The 24,128-nt window shown below is 45.3% G+C and overlaps 1 protein-coding gene across 1 annotated transcript in view; it reads right to left on the reverse strand.

Moving 5' to 3' along the window:
* The window catches only part of KCNH1 (potassium voltage-gated channel subfamily H member 1), a 109,933-nt gene that overhangs the window by 66,261 nt on the left and 19,544 nt on the right, over nt 1-24,128 (reverse strand). Inside the window, 1 exon segment of the mRNA XM_023537968.1 lies at nt 17,877-18,073. Coding sequence (XP_023393736.1) covers nt 17,877-18,073 — 197 coding nt within the window.

The following is a 24,128-nucleotide window of genomic DNA, read 5'->3' on the forward strand; positions in this document are numbered from 1 at the left end:
CATTATAGTAAAACGTTTTAAATTTGGGTCTAACTAATTAGTATTCATGTTGGAAAGGACAGGGCTGCTTTGTACTAGTATACGTGTTGGAAGATTTAATGAGCAGGTGAATAAGCACCTGAGACTTGGGAAGAAGATAAGGTCCTGGAGGAAGACACAATTTGTCCCCATCTTTCACATGCAAATGGCTGTTCTTCTCCAGAGCAATTTCACCTTTTCGTTAAAGTCGACCCCACTCGAAGGCAATATTTGTTGTCTAACTCATTACTGACCAGGCTGAAATGTAATAGTATTCTATAGTTGAGGATTTTGCTAATTCTTATTTGGATACTCTACCAATTGCTTTCCATTTGTGAAATTAGACCTATTTATCATCATAAAAAATAATCTATTGTACGCTGACTGGACATGTAGTCATGACACACAAAAAAAACTACATAAATATGATTTAAACCCCTGAGGAGAGATCCTCTGCTAGGGGACGAGTAAGTAAAGCAGCTTTGGAGTGTGTGTGAGTGTGTGTGTGAGTGTGTGTGTGTATGTGTGTGTTCAGGGACAACAGCATCACTGGCCACGTGCCTTGGCTCTGCCAGAGGCCACAGCTGCAAGGGCAAGTAGGCTAGGTCCTGGGGTGATGCATCGTGTGACAGGTCAACAGGAACCAGCACGTCATTCTCCTGAGCCCAGGCAGACTGTGGGGATGGAGCGGGAGGCTGAGGATCTGGCTTCTCTTTGCCCATGGTCTCCACCCCTTCATGCCCAACCTTGACCACCAAACACAAAACAAAAGAAAATACACGAAACTCAATCTGCCTTAGATCCACTTTTAAAAGATCAGAAGGAGAAAAAAAAAATCTATGGTTAGTGGAGGATTTATGAAGCAACTACCCATTCTGTGCAGAAGTACACATAATCTCCAAACCATAATCCCTGCCCTTAAAAGTCTTCGGTGTGTTTCAGAGATAGCACAGTGCCTAGCCCAGGGCTGCATATTAGGGAGAAACTCATAATTAGGGAATGATAATAAAAAGAACCAACAAAAATTAAAATGTTATGCTACTGTATGAATTACACAATCATATAACTTATTATAGAATTTATTATATAATCATATGTCATTATTATATAATTTATTATATAATCATATGTCATTATTCTACCGAACATGCTGCTCCCCTAGGAGGTGCCAGGCCCAGATCAAGCAGCATAGGACCTCCTGGAGGAACCCCAAACCCTGTACCAAAGACCCCCTGGCCCACCTACCCCAGGGCACTGATTCTGAGGTGCTTTTCTAACTGGGGGCTGTGGGGACATTCTTACCCTCCCAGGCTGACTGACACTACATGGCTCCTGTCACCCCAAGGCCTCCCTGTACCAGTCCTCTCAGCGTGGCCTGCCTCTCCCCAGCTTTCTTCAAAGCCTCAGCCCTGCAATCCTCACCTGGTCTCCCACACTGAGAACCTCGGTGTCAGGGTGGGAAGGGGTCCTCAATGTTACCTCCTCCTGCAGGCCCTCACCTCTCACCCTGAATGTGCCCCCGAGAGGTTGTCTTGTTTTGCCATCAGAGCCCCAAGTGATGACAACGCAAGTTATTTCCCCGTGGGAGTGACCTCTCTACACCCCAGGGGTCAGATTTGTTGGGCCTCTCCACAGCCTCTGCCCTTCGGGGAAGAACAGTGGTACTGGCGTGGGGACATACAGAGCCCCTGTCCTTTCCCCTCTGCATGTGTCAACTAGAGCTGTTTACAACAGCCCTGCTTGCTACTCAGGGTGCCCTTCAAAGTGCCATCCAACCAGCAACGCCAGCCTGTTGGACATGCAGAATTTTGACCCCTGCCCAGACCTACCAAATTGGACTCTGCATTTTAAGAAGATCACAGCTGATCTGTGTGCACATGAAAGGTTGAGAGACACCATTTTACAGAACCAACCCAGGGGAGAGACAGCACCCCTTGGCCACCTGTCAGTGGAACGTTCTCGAGGCCCTTGCATGAGGAAACCCAAGGTCGTTCACCATCCCACTGCAGGCAGGTGAGCTAATGGAAAGGAAATGGTGTTTGGAGGGGGAGGATATGGGTTCAAGTTCTAGTTTTGCCACATACTCCCACATTTCACTTCTCTGAGCCTCAGGTTCTCCATATGGGACACAGGGGTAATAATTATACCAACCTCACAAAGTTGTTGCAAGAATCAGATGAGATAAAATATCTGATGAAAGTGCCTTGCTCCAAGTAAAGAGGGGTACAGATGTTAAAAGCATGTGAGCTCATACAAAGTCATGCACATGGTACAGAGTTTGAAACCAGGGCACCCAAGGGCAGCAACACGTAGGTCCTGACAAGTTCATCTGGGGCACAGAGGGAAATTCAGACACAGCTTTGGATCTGGTAGAAACTGAGCCAGGAACCAGGCTCAGGAATTTAACTTCTCCCAAATCTCTAGTTTTGTAAGCCAAGTCATGGCAAAGGAATCGCGGTCTTCTAATTGTACTTTAAAATCTCTTAAGCTGTAGGTGGTGGCTTTTTTGTCCTATTCATAGCTGGGCAAGGGTGGGATTATGGGGAATCAAAGGATAAAGATGGGAATTACAGGTCAAGTAGGGACCAGGGGTGAGGATGTGCCAAGATTTCAGAGGCCTCTTCTCCAGGTTGTCTTGCTTAAAGCATTTGTGTCATGTGCTCCCCAGAGCAGACAGTGTGTACAGATACCCTTAGGATCCAAGTTTGGTAAGGCTAGTAAAAATATTAGAGCTCGCCTAACTTCCTCATTTTACAGTTAACAAAACTGAGATTAGTTACTTGTCCTAATGGCAAACGAGGTAGAACCCAGGTCCTCACAACTCATCCAGAGCACCAGGTGCTTTCCCCAGGGGGTCCCGCTCCATTCAAGCACTTAGGCGCTCCCAGGGAAAGAAGGATGAAGTGGTGATGAGCTGGCAAGAGGAGTCTCCTGGGACAGCTTTATGGAGGGGAGGCATCTTTGAGTTGGGCTCTACAGAGGGGAGGGTCTTATCTGGGATCCAACCCTCCTAGGCCCTTTTTGCTGTGATAAAGACAGGGTATTGGGAGGGGTAAGGGCAGGGAACAACTGACATATTTGTCATACTCCAGAAAGATGGAGCCTGACATACAATTCACTTCACTCAGGAGAGCCTGGGTGTAGAGTAGGGTGATCTGTGTGCCCAAGACTAAGGAGTTTCTTAGGATGTCCCAGAACAAATTGGGGGAGCTGTTTGGCCCGGCCTGAGGGTGCCTGCTGGAAAGAGGTGAAAGAGAAGGTGAGCTGAGAATGTGGGGCTGGAATTCCCACCTGCGAACTTTAGACTAGAGCAGCAAAGGCAGAGAGAGTGACAACTTAGTTGTGATTCTAGTAGCTTAAATTATCGTCTACTAAGGCCAAGTACAGCGTGAAGAATAAAAATATGAGTAAGTCCTCCAAATCCAGAGGAAAATTAGATATGCGCTTAATCACATATGAAACTGTGAGTGATGCCTCCTCTAAAGGAGAAACATAATGCCATGGAAAGACAAGTCAAAGAAGCGAGAGATTCTTGCTGGATGTAGACTTGGTGAGTGGCAGGAGGTAGAATTTGAGCTGGGTTTTGAAGGCTGGATTGGGTTTTGATGGGAGGGGCTGAGGTAGGTGAAGGACATTCCCAAGGAGAGGACACGTGTGGCAGTAAGTACGTAGCTTATTCTGTCGTACAGGGGGTTCTGGGGATCAGACAACAGCTTGAAGGTGCACTGTGCCCTCCTGCTGGAAGTATAAGTTTACACACGATCCCAGGTCTGGGTTTTATCCTCAGGCTGTGGGGAACTATCGAAGGTTTTAGAACAAGAACATGACAGAGATTAGAGCTAGCAGGTCAACACAGGCTTGTTCTCAACCATCTGCGTGAAGGGGAGTTGTGCCCCTTAGGTATTACTAACTAACGTCTCACAACCTCCACTCGCAGGAAGTTCTCTCTAACGTCTCACACAAAGCTCTCTCCTGAGATCCTGATGCCTTCTGTGCCTTGTGACTCTGTCAAACAGAGAGTTCCACTGGGTTCTAAGTAGACACTACCCATGAGAAAGTGAAGGAAAATGATAAATCACTCTGAGATTAAAAGATTACCCAAATACTTGGACCTTATTCCAAGAACTATCCAGGAAAAGAAACATAACTTAAATAAGATTATTTCTTATGGAAGGAAAAAAAAAAAAAGAAAACTCCTGTGCTGGGCAGGTGTTCAAGGAGGAGGAGGGGGAAGTGAAGGATGAGGAGGCAGAAGAGTAGCAAGGAAGAAGTGAGGGAAGAAGATGGGGAGGGAAAGAGTCGTGTCCTGAGTTATGTTACATCTCCCCAAAGGATGTGTGCAAGTCCTGACCCCCAGCACCTGTGACTGTGACCTTACTTGGAAGTAGGGTCTCGGCAGTTGTAATTAATTTAAGGATCTCAAGATGTGATCATCCTGAATGTCAGGTGGCTCCCAAATCCTATGACTGGTGTCTTTATAAGAGAAATCGGGGAAGAATTTGACATATGCAGGCGAGGGATGAAGGCTACCTGCATGTAGAAGCAGAGATTGGAGTCATGCTTCCACAAGCCAGGGAGTGCCAGGAGCCACCAGAACCTGAAAGAGACAAGGAAGGCTTCTCCCCGAGGGCCTCCAGAGTGAGCATGGCTGTCTCCTTTAGGCCTGACACACACACACACACACACACACACACACACACACGGCAGCGGCACTGCTGGCAGACCAGTCCACCGGGAAGCCTGTAAACTCCCTGCCATGGGTGTGAGACGGGCGTGCACGAAACACATGAACAAACGCTACCTGGCTCTGCAGAAGGAGACAACAACCACAGCCTACACAGTGACCGAGGGGCAGCTGCTTACGCTCGGAGCACACAGAGCCGTGGGACAGAGGGAAGGAGGAGGCACAGAACACAGGGGGTGCTGCCCCCCGCCCCGCAGGGCAGGGGATGCACCTCTGCTCTCGGGTAGGTTGGGGCTGGTGGAAATGGAAGCCCTACTTGAAAGGATCGCTTATAGATTCCAAGCAGTTTTGTCACTGGTGACCACAGATAATTAGGAGCTGCATCCAGCACTACTTCACAAGCCTCGAGCTGAAAGCCTCCTGTTCAGGTTCTAACCCGAGAGAAATGTCAGAATGGAATTAGGAAGTGCTTAACCGCAAAGCCCAGGATGAAAACCCTGGCAGCTTCCCAGACGCCTTCACACGCCGCCTTATAGTGAAACAAAGCCACTCTGCTGCTGGGCTCGTCTGGCCTTGAGGCGAAGGACTGGGGAACGGCGCGTGGCCTGCAAGCCCTTCCCTGGGTTTCTCTCCCAGCCCGGCTCCCGGTTTGGGGTTAGCAAAGGCATCTGCCTCCCTGGGCAAGGAGCTGGGCTGTGCAGAGCAGACACGAGGTCCTCTCTTCAGTGAATGGTATTTGCAGCATCCACTCGGCCTCTTGAAACGCTCCAGTCACCGTAGCCTCTGCCTTTGTTGTTCAGTCCCCTCTCTTTCCCTGAGCCCAGTTCTTTCCCCAGATCCTCATCGTCCGAGAACAAAGGAACGTGGCTTCCACGGAGAGCAAATTTCCTGAGTCCTCTCCAGAGCCGAGTTGAAAATCAACCAGAGACCGTGTCGAAGGAAAGCAGCACCCTTCACGCCTTCTGAGTCTTCTATCGTTTCTTTCGTGAAATAAGGTTCAATGAAATTCCTGTGGCGAAATTCTTCCCAGTGCTTGAGTGGGGAGACCTCAGAGAGGCCAGGCTGCCAGCTACTGTGCGGCCTGCCGCTAGCCGTGGAGCCCTCGGGGCTATAATTTCCTTCGTCAGGATTTTCAGCATTTTTTTTTAAATTGGGATATAACTGACAGATAACATTCTATTAATTTCAGGGATATCACATCATAATTAAACATTTGCATATATTGCGAAGTGATCACCACGATAATAAGTGCATTAACTTCCCTCACCGAGGATTTTTAGTATTCTGTGCCATGTCCTAACTCTGCAGGTGATCTCTTCTTTTTCCATATTATTCTTCCATTCCCTGCCATCTGTCATAGGATGTGTCTCATGTCTGGGGAAGCCTCCTCCCGACTACAGTCACGGGGACCCCACTTTGCTTCTCTATTCACCCAGATGGTTAGAGGTCCAGCAGGGTTAGGATGCACCATCACACCTCGCCAACAGCACGCACCAAATGTACAATGTGCTCCAGCCTGAGGAGTGCTGGATTTGAGGTGCTATAACACGCACAACTATCCTCTATTAAAAATTCTCACTCTGTGAACCAGGAGGTATCTTCATGTCTAAGCATTTATAAGGAGTGTGCTGGGAAATACAGCAGAATTCAGGAGCTGCTGCAAATAGATCTCCAAGGGATAGACACCACCTTCAGCATGCTGCCTGTAGCCAGGGGCTTTTTGAAAATTAAATCTGTCCTGAAAGATATTCTGGCTCTTGCTACTACAGGCAGCCCGGGGACAGTCAGGTAGATGCAAAAGCCTGGAGTGAAAGGTTTGAGGCGCTGCTGGGTCCCTATAACACTGCCAAGTACCTTGGGAATGAGGGTGGAAGAGGCAGGAAGCTCACGCTGGCCTCTGGAGGGCATCACATTCTAGTCCACATTCATTCACTTGTCCTTGGGGTCGCCAGACACCTCCAGAAAAGGAGAATCCCAAAGCTGCCCAACCCTGTAAGTCTGGGACAAATTCCCTCCTGGAGCCTTCGGGCTACCTCCTCTTAAGTAAAATCGGATTCGCATATTCCCTCTCTGATGTTAAGGCCTCTCCACAGCCCTGGCCATGGTATGGGTCATCGCCTGACTCTGCAGCAGCCTGCCCAGCTGCGAATCTCTGGTCAAACTGACCACCCAAGTGCCAGCTGAAGGTCATTCCTCTGGCCTCTCATGATGGGCTGAAACAAATTGCTGCTCTGACTGTTCCTGCCATAGACCATTAACAAGGTTTTATACCCCCTCTGCGGGACCAGAGTGGACCCATATGCAAATGAGAAACTTGCAAAAGAGGATCTCTCTGCCTTATTTCCCTCCATCCTTGGATAAGGTAACTTGTCTGCATCTCCTTCCCCCCATCTCTGAACAAACAGCGGACCCTCCAATGCCATCAGCTATCTAGCTCTGCGGTGCTGGGGAGGTCCAGATACCCTTAGACAGCGGCCAAAGGCCTGCTCTGTAACGGAATCATACAGGAGACAGGCAGGACAGGCTGCAGCCTCCAAAGCCACTGTCTGGCTGACATCCTCCTCCGAGGGAACTGAGGGTGTATGAGCCAGGGCTGCTATCCTCGGATCAGTGAAGCAGGGCCTCATTTCGAACAGGGGCACAAAAGCAAGAATATGGTCTTGGCAATTGCCAGACTTGGGATCAAATTCTAGCTCCAATTCGCTTACTGGATCTAGGAAAATTACTTAACCTCATTGGGCCTCAGTTTCCTGAGCTCCTAAATGAGATAATAATGCATATAAAGGCTTTAGCATATACACTGCACTCAATAAATGCAGTTGATGATGATGATGATGATGATGATGATGATGATGATGATGATTTTATGCTGGCATCAGACCTCTATACCCAGGGCTTGAGGAAGAGAAAAGGGGGAAGGGGTGGTATGGGATACAGGGGCAAAGCTTCGGAGGGAGAAGTAGAGTAGGTCTCTACAGATAACCATCTTATAGTCAAGGCTTTTAAATTTTATAGCAATAATGAGAGGGAGGGACATGACCAATATCAGCTGATGGACTTGCATGTTCATTTGTTGGTTGGTTGACTGGTTGGTTGATCAGCGGGTTCGTTTGCTCATTCATTCATTCATTTATTCATTCATTCAATTACTAAAAGCTTATTTTATACCAAACTCCAAGAGAGCCGATCAGGCAAACAAGGCCCAGCCCTTCTGGAACTTCTAGACTGCAAAAAAGACATACGGTGAACAGTGACTTGGAAGTAAAATGACAGCTACAAAGAAACTGACTAATGCTATTGGATCAATAGACAAGGGGCCTCACTACACTAGAGAGATTAAAGAGAAGCTATGTGAAGTCAGGGTCCCACTGTGGATTCAGAATTTCACTCTAGAAGTCTGTTAAGTACAGGCAGGACATGACCATTAAGTGACACTAGTAACAAGTAAATTGCAAAATTTTTAGTGAGAAGCACCAAAACTTGATGGGCCTGTGACACTCATTAAAACAGAAACTGTCTGCATGGATGTCTGAGCTGCGATGGCTTTTGTGTATGAGCTTTAGATGCACATGTTCAAAGCCCCCTTGGAGGGGTTGAACTAACATACACTTCCATTAATCTATCATCATAGAAGGTAGTTATTATTATGACAGGCAGCCTGGGTTCAAATCCTGACTCTTCACTTATAAAAGCACAGGCTAGAATGAAAACCTCCATGACTCACCAGCAGAATTATAAGGACATGCTCAAAACCAACAAGCAAATTTTTAAGAGTGCAAGGAGCACTTTGATGGGAACAAGGAGACACAGAAACATGGCAGATGAGCCAGGAACATGAAATTTGACGGAGCCAATAAAAGAATGAGAAAGTAACTTGCAAGAAGGGACTTTGAAGCCAGGGAGAAAACATCCTTCACAGCCTTCTATTAGCACATGAGGACAAAGGCCTCTCCGACAACGTAAGGCTGACTGCTCAGTAGAGAATGGATGCGCTAGCGGGCACCTGGGCGCAGGTAGGGGAACATTGAGTTCAGGAGGATGTTCGGACAGCAGGGAGACTGGGTCTGCGATCTTGCACAGACAAGACCTGTCCACTCTACAAGTCACTGACTATTTGGACCACGAGAGATGTTAGAGAACACAGTTCCTGTTTCCTAAAGATGTTCTGCAAAACACCGGCTCTGAGAGATGTTATAATAGATCATAGAGACTGATCAGTATGATTCGAAAAAGTGTTGAGGGGCCAAATACATGTAAGAAACATTGGACTAAACACCTAAGTCATCGAGAAGCTCACTGGGGACCGAGCCCATGATCTGGGACTCATTAGCACCACCCTATTTATTATGAGTCAAACACATGCTTCTGAGAAAATATTAGGAAGGTGCATTACCACCAAAGGGCTGCCTTGGCCTCACAGTCTTCTAAACTAGGTCAGATCTTTTCTACCTTTTGGTGAACACACTGTGTGACAGTACATCAAGGCTGATAAGATACACTACAACTTCCTTCCCTTAGCACCTCCTCCACACCGGACTCTACTGTTCCCTCCATGCACTCTGTCGTAAGAGGAAATCAGATCTGTGTGAGTCTCACAGCACCATTCTTTACCAAACCCAACTGAGGAATCACCTGGTCCTCTGTGCTACTCGAGGGGCCCAGGCACAGATCTTGGAATCATCTGTAGGAGAAATTTCTAGGTGTTAAAATTCAGCCTCTACTCCCCTTAAAAATGTTTAGCACCTGATGGGGTCTCTGCATTGCCAGAAGAGCTAAGCTCATCGAGAAGAGTAATGACAGCAACACACACACAGAGAACTTGCTATGTCAAAGCTCCCTTCCAAGGTGCTATTACTGCCCCTATTTTATAAATGAATAAATTGGAGCCCAGAGAGGTTAGGTAACTGGCCAAAGGTCATGAAGGAGAGCCTGGATTTAAACCTAAGTACTCTGACTCCAGAGGCCACATTTTTAACCTCCACTCCCTACTGCCTCCATATGATTATTCTAGGAGCCAAACTGTCATGGCTCCTGCTCTCCTTTGCTCTGCTGCTGCCATCCCCGTGGATAACAGGGGACTAACTCCATTGTGCACCTGCTACACTAAGGCTCTGCCTGACACGTGATCATCCTTCCCCAAAGCTACCCTTTGGGGTAGAAAGTATGACTCAACAGGAGGGGAACAGCTGTACTTGTTCAATCTCCCCCCTCTCCGGCCCCCCAGCTAGCAAGTGGCTGAGCCCAGATGTGAAGACGTAGCTTTAAAGCCTACACTCATTCCAGAACTTCATTGTTTCCTTAAAAATGGCCAGATGTACAGCCTGACCACCTGCAGTTGAAGTTGATTTATACATAATGAAGCATGGAACGCTTGCATTATCTCCCACCCCTGGGACCATGATAGGGTTCTCTTATATTTTGGGGTACTAGGGATGATCTCTTTGGATCTATGGAAGGCTGCACAGATCCCAACATCACTCCCTGATCCCCTTGAGGAAAAAGAGACTCGGCTTTGATTTATATTTTGTTGAAAGAATTATGATCTTATCACTCACAGTGTTTGTTCCCTTTCCCCACTCCTATTCCAACACCCCGATTTTATTACCTTTATGGCTTGACAGTCTAATAGATGATTTTTATTCCATAGAAGCCCTCACTATGGAGGGATGACAAGGAAAATATGGCCTATGTAGAGATCATTTTTAAAACTTAGGCTGTGATGATTCAATGGGGAAGGAGATAGATTTCTAAGACCTGGCTTTGGGGTCTCTCTTTCCATCTTATCAACCTTCCACAAGAATTTGTTCAGGGAGAAAACGGAAAGGCTTTCCAATGCCACTTATAAGCAGATCTCTCTCTGAGCCTCCACGATTTGATCTTCTCTTCTCCAGAATAAAATTCCCTTTGGTTAAGTGGGCTAGAAATACACATATAGTATTCAAGATAGTTCACCATGGCAGACTCGGTTTTAGAAAACAGGCATTATGAGGCCTCCGCTTTGAAAGCACCAGTAGCTATAGTCCCAGCTCCCTCCCAAACTCACTAGGTTGGGGCCTTATCAAGCTAAGGAACCATCTCTGAACAAATTAATATAAGCAAACGCTGTGCAAAAAATACTCAAATACACAACAACATTAGCTTTAAAAATAAAGGCCCACACACAGAGAATGAGAACCATCCTCCCAATTACCTACATGCCAATTATCCCATGCACTGACTGCTGTGAATTAACTAACTGCTTGTCTGCAGTACACCATTTAATTGTGGTACATTTTCCCTACTGTCCGCAGATGAGCAGGACACATCCCTAGGCAGCACCTGGGAGTAAAACCTCATCTCTGGTTGAAAGGTAAGTAGAGCCCAAGTGAAACACTAATTAAAGATCTAGTTATAGGCCAAGGAGAGTAAAGCATGAACTCAGACCTCCAATGGTAGAGGAGGCAGAAGGTGAAGGGAAGGGACAGGCAGTAGGAGGAGAAGGAAACAAATAGTATTTATTGAATGGTTCCTACAGGTACGATGTCACTTTTAATTTTTGCTGTTCTAATATATGTGATCTTCTCAATACACCTAAGTAGGAGGAACTTTTATTAGACCCTTGTTAGAGATGGAAAAACTAAGGCTTAAAATAGTTCAGTTACTTGCTCAAGGCCACAGTGTTGGTCCTTAGCCTCAGAGCTGGTAGTCTTTCCAGTAACTTACTAATACCACGGGCAGGTTAGCCTGCTGCCTAACCAAAGTGAGAGCATCATGCCTCCCCAGCACACCCAGCAACGGCATGCTTATCTCTAAGAGGGAAAACTCCCCACGTCTCTCAACCTGGGCTATTACTGTGATTTTGCTGTAAAAGTTTCTCAGTGTGCTGGGAGGTAGAGAATGCCATTGGAGATATTCTGGAGTCAACCTGTACCAACTTTGAAAAGTCAACAGACTGGGAGAAAGTGGGAGCCAGAATCCCCACATGGGAATAGCTGAGAGCCATACACAACAGAGGCCAAACACAGGACATGATGCTGCTTAGCAGGAGAGGGGCACATGCAGGGTCTGGAATCCACCACTTATCAGCTGGGCGACCTTGGAAAGTGATTCTCTTCTCCACAGGGTCCTGTTTTATTCCCTCGAGAAATGGGGTTGCTTCTGTAGTGTCATGAGGCTGTACCGAGGATTTAATAGGCTGCCAGAAAACACATGCTGACATTGTGACGTAGCTTGCACAGTATCTGGAGTTGGTAATAACGTTACTTTTAATAGTGTGCAAAACTCTGCAGATAGAAGATCATCCCGGGCCTGGAGGAAAATGCCAGGCAAGCCTGGCGCCCTGGAGAGCCCAGGGTCTGGGATGAGGAAGGCCCCGCTTCTCCTAATTTTCATGGAAAACTACATGCCACCTCCCTCGGAAGAAACAGAACACTGCGCTTTCCTCTTGGCAAAACCCTGACTTCCTGGTGACTGACTTGAGATGTCAGAACAGCCTAATCTTGCCCTCCATAAATGGAACTGGTCAAATTAGTGGGTGAGTGCGGATCTCTCCACCAGCAGAAGATAAAAACAACAGTGAGGCTAGCACCACGTCCACTTGCCAGATCACCTGGCCCGTCTTTTGCTGCAAGAGGTGCAGAGAAGCCTGGAATAAAAATCTACCCAACAGAATATTCAGAAGAGTGAGTACCCCATATAAACAAATAAGACTCAGCCTTCTTTTTATTTTCCAAAAAGCACAAGATAAAAAAAATAGAGTGAAATAGGGTGTCAAGTGGGTAAAACAAAGTCACAATTACCCACAACTTAACTAAGTGCATACTATGTGCTAGACCCTGTGTGTAAGAGCTTCGCAAGTATTATTTAATCTTCACAATTATCCTACAAGGTGGAACTTTTCATCATCTCCATTTTATAAATGAGGAAGCATTGGCAACTTGCAGAAGCACTAAGTGGCAGAGACGGGATGCAGACAGAGGTCTCCTCTGGCTCAGAGGCCACAGGCAAGGAAAACCAAAGGTCCAAATGCTGGATTGGTCTCCAGGTTCTGCCTCCTTCATCCTCGCCTATGACCTCAAGGGTCTTTGGGGAAAACAGAGGAAGACAACAGGTCCCTTCCTGAGTTGAGTCCCAAGGGCAGTGCTGATAGCTGAGTGGTGCTCACACACATGGGTTTAGGGATAAAAAGATGAGGCTTAGAATACAGAGGCCAAGCTAGGTCATGAAGCTGTGAGAAGCAGAAGGCGGCCTGGTCAACGAGTTGTTTTTGGCTCCAATTCTTTCATTACTAACCCAGCTCTGTGAACTTCTTATAAAATGTCATGTTTGTGAAATGATGGTGGTAGAGAAATGGGTGGCATCGAGGCACCTTCCAGCTCAGAGTTGGTGCTGTGCACTGGAACAGGTCTACGAGATCAAACAATTTCACAAACCGAAGTCAAAGGAACTATGTTCACAGGAATCTTTGCAAATAACACGCTCGATTTTGCCAAGATAGAAGCAGCCACAAGAATATACTTCACTTTGCCAGAAAAAAATAGCTACAAGGATAATTCATGCATGTAATGTTCTTGTCTCCTATGCCCTGTGTAACTGTGAATTCATTCTCAGAGACACAATGAGAGAATACAATGGCCATACCAAAATGACAAGCCTCTTTTTTCCAAGAGAGAGAATGGCTACCTCTTTATATAAAGGATCTCACTAAAATTCTCTTGCATCCATACCAGATTCATTGGCATTGGAGACTGGAAGGAAATTTGAAGGCCAACTGATTGGACTCTTTACTGGGTGCCTAAGTCCCTGAGGGGTATCTAGGGGACCTAAATACCTTCAGGACATAAAACCTGATAGCACTCAAAGCTGCCTACTGCATTCATTGGGCAGCTCAGATCTTTTCCTAGGTTTTCTTATACTGTTTGCAGCTTTGGTTCTTCCTCTGCACCTTGTGGCCATACAGACCATGCCTACTGCTGCTGCACATCAGCCCATCAAAACTGTGGCCCCAGAGTCTTCTCTTCCGTAGAGCCGTCAATCATTCTGGACTCACAAAAACAATCTGACCACCGAGGTGTTGTTGTTTTTGTTGTCATCCTTGTTTTTTAAGACAGATCTGATCCACAATTATTCCAAGATGATTACTCCTCCAAATAACCCAAACTGCACATTTTTTTTCAACCTATATTATCAGCAAGACTGAAAGCTGATTATAATCAACTTGCTTTCATAAAAAGAAGAAGTAAATAAAAAAATAGAATTTAAGAGACTCTACTTGACTAAGTGGATTCCAGAGTTGTGAGATGTTTGAGGGGACGGATAGTACATGGCCATCTGAGTCGATACTGCCTTAATGAGAACATTTACACATTCGCACAATTGTAAAGTTTCTTTGCCCTCTCCATTTTGGTGACCGATACTACTACTGTAAATGTATTTGGTTTTTTGCAGTTCACAGAGTGTCACTATGTTGGAGTACTATGTAAGTTTAAAGAAGTCATAAACAGCATTTATTACCTTGGTAAAACAACAACAACAACAACAACAACAAAAAACAACCAACCAACCAACCAAACAAACAAAAAACTTGACCAGCAAGCTTATCCATGTTTTCAGATAAGCAAGGAAGAACTGTCAATGCTCTCTTCTCCACCACTGCCCATTCCCTTCAGGAATTTAAATGACCAGCTTTCAAACCACAGAACCATAAAAATCATCCGGGCACAATCTCACACTTTATGATGTGGAAACTGAGGCCTGGAGGTCCCATTGCTTCCTCCCTGTCATCCCCAAATGTTAATTAATTGTACTGGGTTAAGCACTAGGACACCAAGTCATCAAGTCTTTGCCCTCCCAGGTCTCTGAGCAGAGACTCACAAGGCAGAGAAATTCACAATATTTAAAATAGGTGGAAGCATATCGTTGAGGTCAACCAATGACGGACATTTGGAACCTTGTACAAAGGACTTGGAAGACAAAAGGCTGTTTCCTTTCTTTGTGCCTTGCTCAAACTGCCCCTCCAACTGGAACACCTGCTCCCTCTCTTTTTTGGAATATTCATCCTTTAAGACTCAGCTTAGGTACCGCCCACGGATACTTTCTCCCCAAACTCTCTCCCTTTTAGCTGCCCTCCTTTATGCTCCGACAATCACACTCACTGTACTTAGTTAGCATCATGTGCTACACTATCCTTCCTGTGACGATCTTCTCTATTAGACTTTAGGTTCCTGGAGATAGGGACTGAGTGTTATTCAGTTTTATATATCTATCTAGTTCAGTTGGCATGTCCTGGGTTTGATGAATGCACAAATAACCATTTCAGTAGAATCTTAGGAGTTAACAGGTATTTGTCACGCACAGAAGAAAAAAGAATTCTCAGCCCAAGAAGGTGCATGCAGAGGTACAGTGCTCTGAAAGGGGGTGGCACGCCTGCAGACCTGTGTGAGGTTCTCACGATGGGCCATCAGGGTGGCAGAGGTAGCCGTGGAAACAGTAACCGAGATTGGGGCTTGGCAGTTAAGTTTGAGCCGGAGGTGAAAAACCATGTAAGCCATGCTGAAGTGTTCAGACACTATCCTGTAGTCAGGGTGGGAGCAAAGAAACTTCACGGAGAGGAATCCACTTAGTTTTTAAGGTCATGCAGGTGGCCAAAAGAGATAGCACTGCACTGAGGACAGACGCAAGGCAGGCAGGGGTCGGGGGGTATGCATTTGGAGCCTGCTGCACAATCCAAGACATAGGGAGGGTCTGTAATGGGCGTGTTGTATCCCGAGAGCTCAAGGAGACCCCTGAAGGTGGAAGCACAGTGTGGACTCAGGTCTGAGAGCCTAGGTGGAAACGACAGGATCTGATGAGTAACCTGAGGTGTGAGATGGAGAAAAGAAGCATCGACGAGGGTGCCAGGGTATCTAGCTCGGAGCCTCAGGGTGATACACATCATGTTAACAGGGACAGAGGCCATGAGAAGAGGAACAGTTTGGAAGGAAAGATTATGAGGTCATTTTTGGAAAGATTCTTCTGACAATCCCTCCAGATGATTTTTGCAGGGCCAGAGCTACCTTGTTACTGATTTAACTAAGAGATAAAGTGCCAAGAATATACAATGGGATAAAGACAGTCTCTTCAATAAATGATGTTGGGAAAATTAGACAGATACATGCAAAAAAAAAGAAGGAGGAGGAGGAGGAGGAGGAGGAGGAGGAGGAAGAAACTGGACCACCTTCCCACCTTCTTACACTGTATACAAGAATAGACTCACAATGGATTAAAGACTTAAATGTAAGACCCGCAACCATAAAACTTCTAGAGAAAAACATAAGCAGTAAACTCTGATATTGCTAACAGTAATTTCTCTTTGGATATATCTCCCTGGGCAAAGGAAATAAAAGAAAAAAAAAATAAACAATTGAGTCTACATCAAACTAAAAAGTGTCTGTACAGCAAAGGAAACCATCAACAAAACAAAAAGACAACCAAATGATTAGGAGAAGATATTCACTAATGATACATCTGATAAGAGGTTAATACCCAAAATATGTAAAGAACTCAGAGAACTCAACAACCAAAAAAACAAACAATTCAATTAAAAAATGGGCAGAAGATCTGAACAGATGCTTCTCCAAAGAGGAAATACAGATAGCCAATAAAATATAAAAAGATGTTCAAGGTCACTAATCATCAGAGAAATGCAAATTAAAACCACAATGTGATATCACTTGACACCTGTCAGAATGACTATCAATAAATCAAAGAACAACAAGTGCTGGCGAAGATGAGGAGAAAAGGGAACCCTCATACATTGTTGGTGGGATTGCAAATTGGTATAGACACTATGGAAAACAGCCTGGAGGTTTCTCAAAAAATTAAGAATGGATATACCTTTTGACACAGCAATTGCACTTCTAGGTATTTATCCAAGGAAAACCAAAACAATAATTCATAAAGATCTATGCACCCCAATATTCATGGCAGCACAATTTACAATAGCCAAGATATGGAAGCAAGCTAAATTCCCATCAACAGACAAGTGGATAAAGAAGTCATGGTTCATATATACAATGGAATATTACTCGGCCATTAAAAAAATGAAATCCTACCATTTGCAATGACATGGATGGACCTAGAGGTTATTATGCTGAGTGAAATAAGTCAGACAGAGAAAGATAAACATCATATGATTTCACTTACATGTGGAATCTAAGGAACAAAAAGAACAAACTAATAAAAAAAAGACACACAAATATAGAGGACAATTTGAAGACAGACAGGGGAAAGGGAGGTTGGGGAACTGGGAGAATGGGGTGAAGGGTTAAAAAAGTACAAATTAGTAGTTGACAGATGGTCTCAGGGATGGGGAGCACACACAGGGAATACAGTGAGCATTAATATGATGGCTCGGTGGAAAACCAGAGGAGAGAAGGAACAATTTAAGGAGATTGTTTTAAAAACTGTACAAATGTCTAACCAATGTATTGTATACTTGAAACTGATAAAATAAAAAAATAAAATAAAACAAAATAAGAGATAAAGTGCAAGAAGATCAATCACAAAAACCTAGAGTATAAGACAAATATTTTAATTCTCACAGAGTCAGATAGAGCAATTCTGATGATTTGAGGGTGCAAGAAACAACTTCAGATGAGAAATTTTTTGGTTGTTAAAACTAATATTTCCTAACCAGTCATGTACAAAAATTGGCAATTGTATACAAAATATTCCGTAGGCCAATCAGACACTTTATCTTTCTTAATTTCTCGACTCAACTAAATCATTCTCCCTTCTAAAAAAAAAAAAAAAAAAAAGAAAGTCCTCACACCACTAAGTGAGTCCTAGTCATCAGGGAGAATTCAGTTTACATTAATTAAGCGATCCCACTCAGCCATTTATTGACTAATGACCTCATATTTTACTCATCTTTTCAAAATGCTAGAAGGTCTAGATATTGCCAGCAGAAAAGCCCAGAGATATACTCATGAACAAATTTCTTCTGAACCAGAATTGATCCATCTTTTAATCTAGAAACATTCCTCTCTCCCTCATTTTATAGCAAAAGCTCTGAAGAGCAAGCAATAAACAGAACCCCTGTAGACCCAATTGCTCCACTTAAATAAACAGCGGAAGGACTTTCCTGGCCCGCGTGGTTATCTTAAGTGCACAGGGACTGCTCTTGGTAGAGAAGAAACCGAAACTGCCAGCTCACCCTCTTCCTCAGGTTGTAGGTGAGAATGAGGTTCCGGGAGAAGGAGTGGGAGAAGGCCGTGTAGAATTCCAGCACTTTCTGCAGGGCGTCCCGTTTAATCACATGCAGGTCACAGTAGGTCAAGGCCCTAACGTTGGCACAGGACTGGGCGAGGGTGGCTTCCTTCCAGAACACATCTCCAAACACATCTCCTTTCCCTAAGGAGAGAAAGCGGTGGTAAGGAAAGTGTCAGGCAGGAAGCGTCCGGCCATCCTCCGGGCTGGCTTCCCCCTGCGTCCCTGGATTGCCGTCCGTTCGGCATTCTGCAGCCTGGGCTCAGAAAAGGGCAATAAGGATTTTAATTTGAACCTCAACAACATGCAGTTTAAGAAACTTGAAAATACCACACAATACACGTCAAGTTGTAATCAGCACCTTTGGGATCATTCACGTCACCGCGGAACATCCTAACCGAAATGGGAACCCCTCCTTTTATTCTTTATCACTCCCATTTTTGCAAAATACCTATCACCTGCGAATATAATCTGTAATTATATTTATTTGTTTGCTTGTTTATTGCGTGTCTCCCAACATGAGAGTTCACGTGTTTTTATCCTTCCACATAACACATAGTAGGAGTTCTGTCTATACGTACAGTCAGAAGGGAAGTGAGGAAGGCAGACAAACTGTGGGTCCCCATTAATAACGGAGAGGTCCCCATTAAATTAGGCTCTCAAGGGGAGGGTGTGGACTCTTCACTGGAGCCGAAGAACAGGCGCGATCTCTGTTTAGGATGGTCCACCTGGAAGAATTCGGGCAAGAGTGAAGTCCATCCCTTCCCACGTCCTTTTCACAGCCCCGACGTTCATGTTTATATGGTGCCCCAATCCTCACCCTCTCTCCCACGCCTCCTTCCATGCTCCTCACCCTTGCCAAATGCCCTCTTGGTAGTATAAAGATATGGGCCCTACACAAATGGCATCTCTAGGATCCTCCATGCCTAGCATTCCATAAGAGTATCTTTCATGTCAATAGACTTATCTCACATAGCCATATTCTGGATCAAACTTCTATCAATCTCCTCCAAATATCTGCTTCATACCTAGGGATATCCTTCCGACCTTTCCCAGGGACCAACATTTTAACATATGTCTAATGCAAAGCCAAATCCCTTCCTGGCACAGCCTCTGGTTATAAAAAATGTTGTTTATCTTGCCTCTAAATTTTCAGCACAGATAAACACAAACTTGAATCCCCAGGGAGCCGGAGAGGAGTACGCAGGGGGAAGAAGCAATGCTACAAGGGTAAAAAGTACCTCTGACAACCCTCAGCCCCTGCATCCAGTTCAGCCACACTCCACAGCTGGAACTGTGACTCAGTATGATTAACAGGACTAAGGATCGATTAGACTTTCAAGCATCTATCCAGAACTTAACCTTTTCTCAAACACCCAAAAGTGTGATTCATGGGCACAGCCTTCTTTGAGCACATGTGAACTGAAAAACAGGTGTAGTGGGCATATTACTGCACAGTTCTCTATGTGTTTGTGAAATAATGTACAGTTCTAATTTATGGTTTTACAGACTCAATATGAGTAAGAAACATGCTTGCAGGAGCTCTTAGGTAAATATGCCTTGAAAACTGTGCTATTTAAATTCCCTTACCAGGTATGTGATTTAAGCATCTGTGATATGAGTGGGCTAATTTAGGGCTGGGGCCAGTGGATGGGACTGTTTCTCTGTGCGGGAAGCTACCTGGCTCCCATGGAGACAGGCACATTCAGTGTGTGCTCCCTAGTATTGAGTTCTACCCAACAAGACTGGCCAATTCATTCATACATATGAATTATTCCATAACCTCCCTACCCTGCACCACGATGTCTTTCCTGCCTTTCATATTTATGTGATTGTATTCCTTTAGAGAATGCTCTTCTTCTGACACACATTATGATATCAAAAAACAGACCCCACATGTATACTGCAACTCATCCAACAGCAAAGCCTAATTCCCTTCTCCTTGGATCTGGACTGACTTCAGTCCCTTGCCTTGACCAATAAAATGTGGCAGAAGTGATGTTCTGGAATTGTGAGGCAAGGTCATGGGAAGCCTTGCAGCTTCTGCCTGGGTTTCTGGGAACACTTACTCGGCAGATGCCCCCTCCTGGAACCCAACTACCATGTTTTGAGAGGAACAAGCCACTAGAGGTCACGTAAACGTGCTCTGGTGGACAGCCCAGCTGAGCTCTCAGCTGACAGCTAGCCTGTGGCAGTCATGTAAATGAGCCCTCTTGGTCACCTATCCCAGTGGAGCTGTCAGCTGCAGTCCCAGCCAACACTGGACTGCAACCACATACAGGATGCTCAAGTGAGAACCGACCAGCTAAATGCAGGGGTGGTTTGTTAAACAGACATAGATAACCAGAACATGCACAATCATAAATTCTAGGCTGAGAGGCTCATGAGAAATTGCTTAATAGGTTACCTAACATTTCAGCAGAACACCATAAATAGTCCCAGCTCTGAGCTGGTACCCCACTTTCTACCCTGAAAGAATGAGGCAAGAAAGAGCAAGGAGTGGCTCTAACAGGAGCAGATTTTCCTGTGTAATCATTTTGAATAACAATGAGAAATGCAGAATTTACATAACTTGCCATCTCCTATTGGGATATAGTGGGGTATAGCTGAGCCAGAACTACTGTGAGTTGAAGTGCATTGGTAATCTTGCCTGATTCTTAATAAAATTACTTCATTTAAACAAGATCTAACATATGAGCGTTATACTTCTCAAACGAATTTGGGAATCATTTTTCTAATTTTGAAAGAACCCATAAAGTAAAATAACAGCTCCTCATGTGTGTTTGACATATGAATTTATCTGTAAAAATTCAGTTTATAAACAACTCTTTAGGGGCATACCTATTGCTAAAAACAAAGTGCAAGCCTATTGTGGTTGAAACATAGCATGAAATAAATAAATGCATCTTTAAAAAGGCCAACATTCCCATTGTAAAAATGTTTTCCAATCAAAGGTTTTGACAGAAACAATAAATGGAGGGTAGATCTTACCACAAAAAGCATTTCATGCTAAGATAATCGTAATTAATCTGTAGGGTCTAGGAAGTCTCAGTGTTGTCATGATTTGGATCTGATTTTCAATTCAAATTGAAAATTATATAATCTTTCTTTTCTGTTAAGGCTGTATTTTTGGTATAAATTATGTTAGTAAGATTTAAGAATGTGGTATTGGAGGACCTGCCAGATTCAAAACAAAACCAAGACTATTCCAGCAAGTGAGAAATGTATTTATGACAAACACAACTTGGGAAAACTGTCAAAGGGAAAGATACCGAGCATTTGGCGGGCTTCTTGTAAATTACTCGCATCGCTGGGAATGATGGCTTCCCAGATTGGCTTGGGAATCAGAGGCAAGGACGAGCCCTACCCCCACACTCATCTCTTGTTTCCTGGTGTGAAATAATGATTCACCGAAGAACAAAAGGTACCCCAATGCAGTCGGCAGTCAAACTACTTGAGGCTATCGGCTTATTGATTTATTTATTACACTGAGGCGCTGGGTGCAGAATGTTAAAACCTAAGTTTCCATGTTTTTAAAATACATTCTAAGTGGATGTTTTGAGCTGGGAGGGAAATAAAGAAAAGAAGGGAAGTAAGGAAAGGCAGTCTAATTAAAACCCCGAGCTAGCATCTCTGCGATAATCACTCCCGCCCCTGCCCCCTCCCAGTCACACGCAGCTGTCTTTACTGCACTTGTACTTGCACAGTGACTGCAAACAGCCCTAGAAGGTACAAACACGCGACTGAAGAAAAAACATACGTGGGAGGTGCGACGCGGGGCTGAGGTGGCACAGGGAGAGGAAGGGAGATCTCTGCAAGAGGCACAGCATTGGAGAAAACCAGAACCCTGCAGACAACTGGATTCCATGAAGGGCAGAGGATGGAACAGCCACCTGAAGAGGCTGAAGGGGGAGAAAGGTGGGAGTGGCGGGGAGGTCAGGAAGGTTAAGAGGGGCGGATGATCAGGACAAATTCAAGAGGTGCTGGAACCAACCGGGGCCCGGAGAGGATCGAGCAGACTACTGAATGTTAAAGAGTTTCCGGGAGAAAGTCTGCTCTGAAACTGACAACTGAGTTTGGAATTCTCCAGAAAAGGACCTGTTTATTCGAAGGCAGCCTCTGAGTGAGCTTTGCAGGCCAGAGGGGGAGAAGGGCAAAAGTGAACTTTTCAGTCGCTTCTCTTCACTATTCATTATGGGCTCCTATCAGGACCACTCGCAATGGTATCCCGTACTGAGCAAAGCATAATTCTGCAGTTAAAGTCATTATCTGCTGCTAAAATCATCAACGATTTCTAGACTCAAACCAATTAGAAAGAACTCATTCAGTCATTCATGCAGTTTTTTAGCACGTGCTACTCTAGGGGCCAAGGTATAGCAGTGGGGTGAATTACAGACCCGATGCGGTGACAGACAGAGGCTCACGATTATAACATATGGTAGTGGAGAGTGCAGGAGGGACGTCAGCTCCGCTCAAGGGGTGAGGGAAGGCTTCCAGGGAGATGTGATGTCTGAGCTGAGACCTGAAGCATAAGTTCAAGTTAAGCAGCACAAAGATGTAGCACAGAGAGGATTCCAGGTGGAGGGACTTGCATGCACAAAGGCCCTGAGGCACAAGATACGGCTCTTTAGCAAGACTGAAAGCTTCTGCCTCTGGGAAACCCCATATTTTGGATTCCCTGCTCCTTCACTCACCTGTAGAGATGAGTATCGCCGGTACATTTTGTAATCCTTGGAGGAAAGTGCCTGGTCTCCTTATTCAGCTGCTAAGTCCCCTAAGCTCCTTCCATACTCTGTACACAGAGTGTGCTCTACCAGCTTTTTGAGTCACTGAATTCACTATGCTGTTGGGGGCTCCACTGGCAGGGCTGAGAGAGGTGCCAGGAACATAACGGGCAGTGAGGGCCAGCTCCCTCAGCCCACGCTAGTGCCTTTATTCCTCCTCCCTGGGGCATCAGGAAATCCTTTTTCCTCACCCTGCCATGTGGCCTCCATACTGGGAGAGACTACATCACGCTCCCACTGAGCTGTCCTCTGCGTCCCCTCCCTCCAGCAGCCCCCCTCTTCAGTCAACATTCAGGGAGATCTACCTTAGTCAGGCACCATGCAAGGTGATGAGGAGAGGGGTCAATCGGAGACAGCTTTGAACTATGAATCCAGCTGTTCCCCAAAACCAGTCTTTTCCTCTGATGGTAATGGAACCCATGACTTTTAGCTAGGAACAAAGGTGAACACACTAAGACTGCATTGCAGCTAGGCGTGGTCATTTGTCCACGTGTTGGTTAAGGGGAGGGGTGCAGAAGGGATGCGTGCAACTTCTGGGGCGTGCTCTGCCCGTCCCCTCGTCCCCTTTCCTCCTGGCTGGAATGAGGATGTGCATTCTCTTGGACCAGGAGGCCAAGGAGATAATCTAGTTAGGATGAAGCAACAGGCTAGAAGGAGGCTGAATGCCTGACACTCTGGAGATGCCATCCGGTTCTCTTATACCTGGACTGCTACGTGAGAGAAATACAAGTTTGCCTTGTCTAAGCTTTCATCATTCCTGTCTTTTTGTGTTCTTTCTCTCTTGTTTAAATTTTTTAAAAAATTATTATTTGGGGTTTTGGTCGAAGCAGCTAAATCCACACCCTTGCCAATTCAGGATTCTAAGGTCCAGTGGGGCAATGTCTTGAGCTCTCAGGGGGAGTCGTATACACACCTGCTTTCTTCACTTGCCCCAGGAAAAAGCGCAGGCTTCCTTGTGTCTGAAAGACTGAGCAGTAATGTGATAATAGAGGTTCTGGCAGCACATTCAGAGCAAAAGCTCCAGAGACTTGAGTTAAACATCTTGGCAGGACCTGCCCACTTCCCAGCCCAGCCCTGGCTGTGGACCAGGGAGCCAGGATCTGCTGAGAACTCACTGTCACCAGGCCAGGCACCCTGCTTCAGGTACCCACTATGCGCCTCACTCTGAGGTGCTGACGTCCTGGCTTTCCAGCTTATCTTGGAATATTTACTACCCTCCCACATGCATTGATGGGTGTTTCCCTTGGATCTTCTGAGATCAGGGGAAGAGTAGGTAAGCAAAGTTTTGACACCTTGTAAATTTTGCCTTTTCTTATCTGTAGTGAAGCTACAAAGCCTTTCTTCTTGTTCTTACCGAAAATAAATAAGTAAATAAATGCTTCTGGCAGTCTCTGACCTCTACTTCATCTACTACA

This window comes from Pteropus vampyrus, unplaced genomic scaffold (genome assembly GCF_000151845.1).
Source record: "Pteropus vampyrus isolate Shadow unplaced genomic scaffold, Pvam_2.0 Scaffold207, whole genome shotgun sequence".
NCBI lineage: Eukaryota > Metazoa > Chordata > Mammalia > Chiroptera > Pteropodidae > Pteropus > Pteropus vampyrus.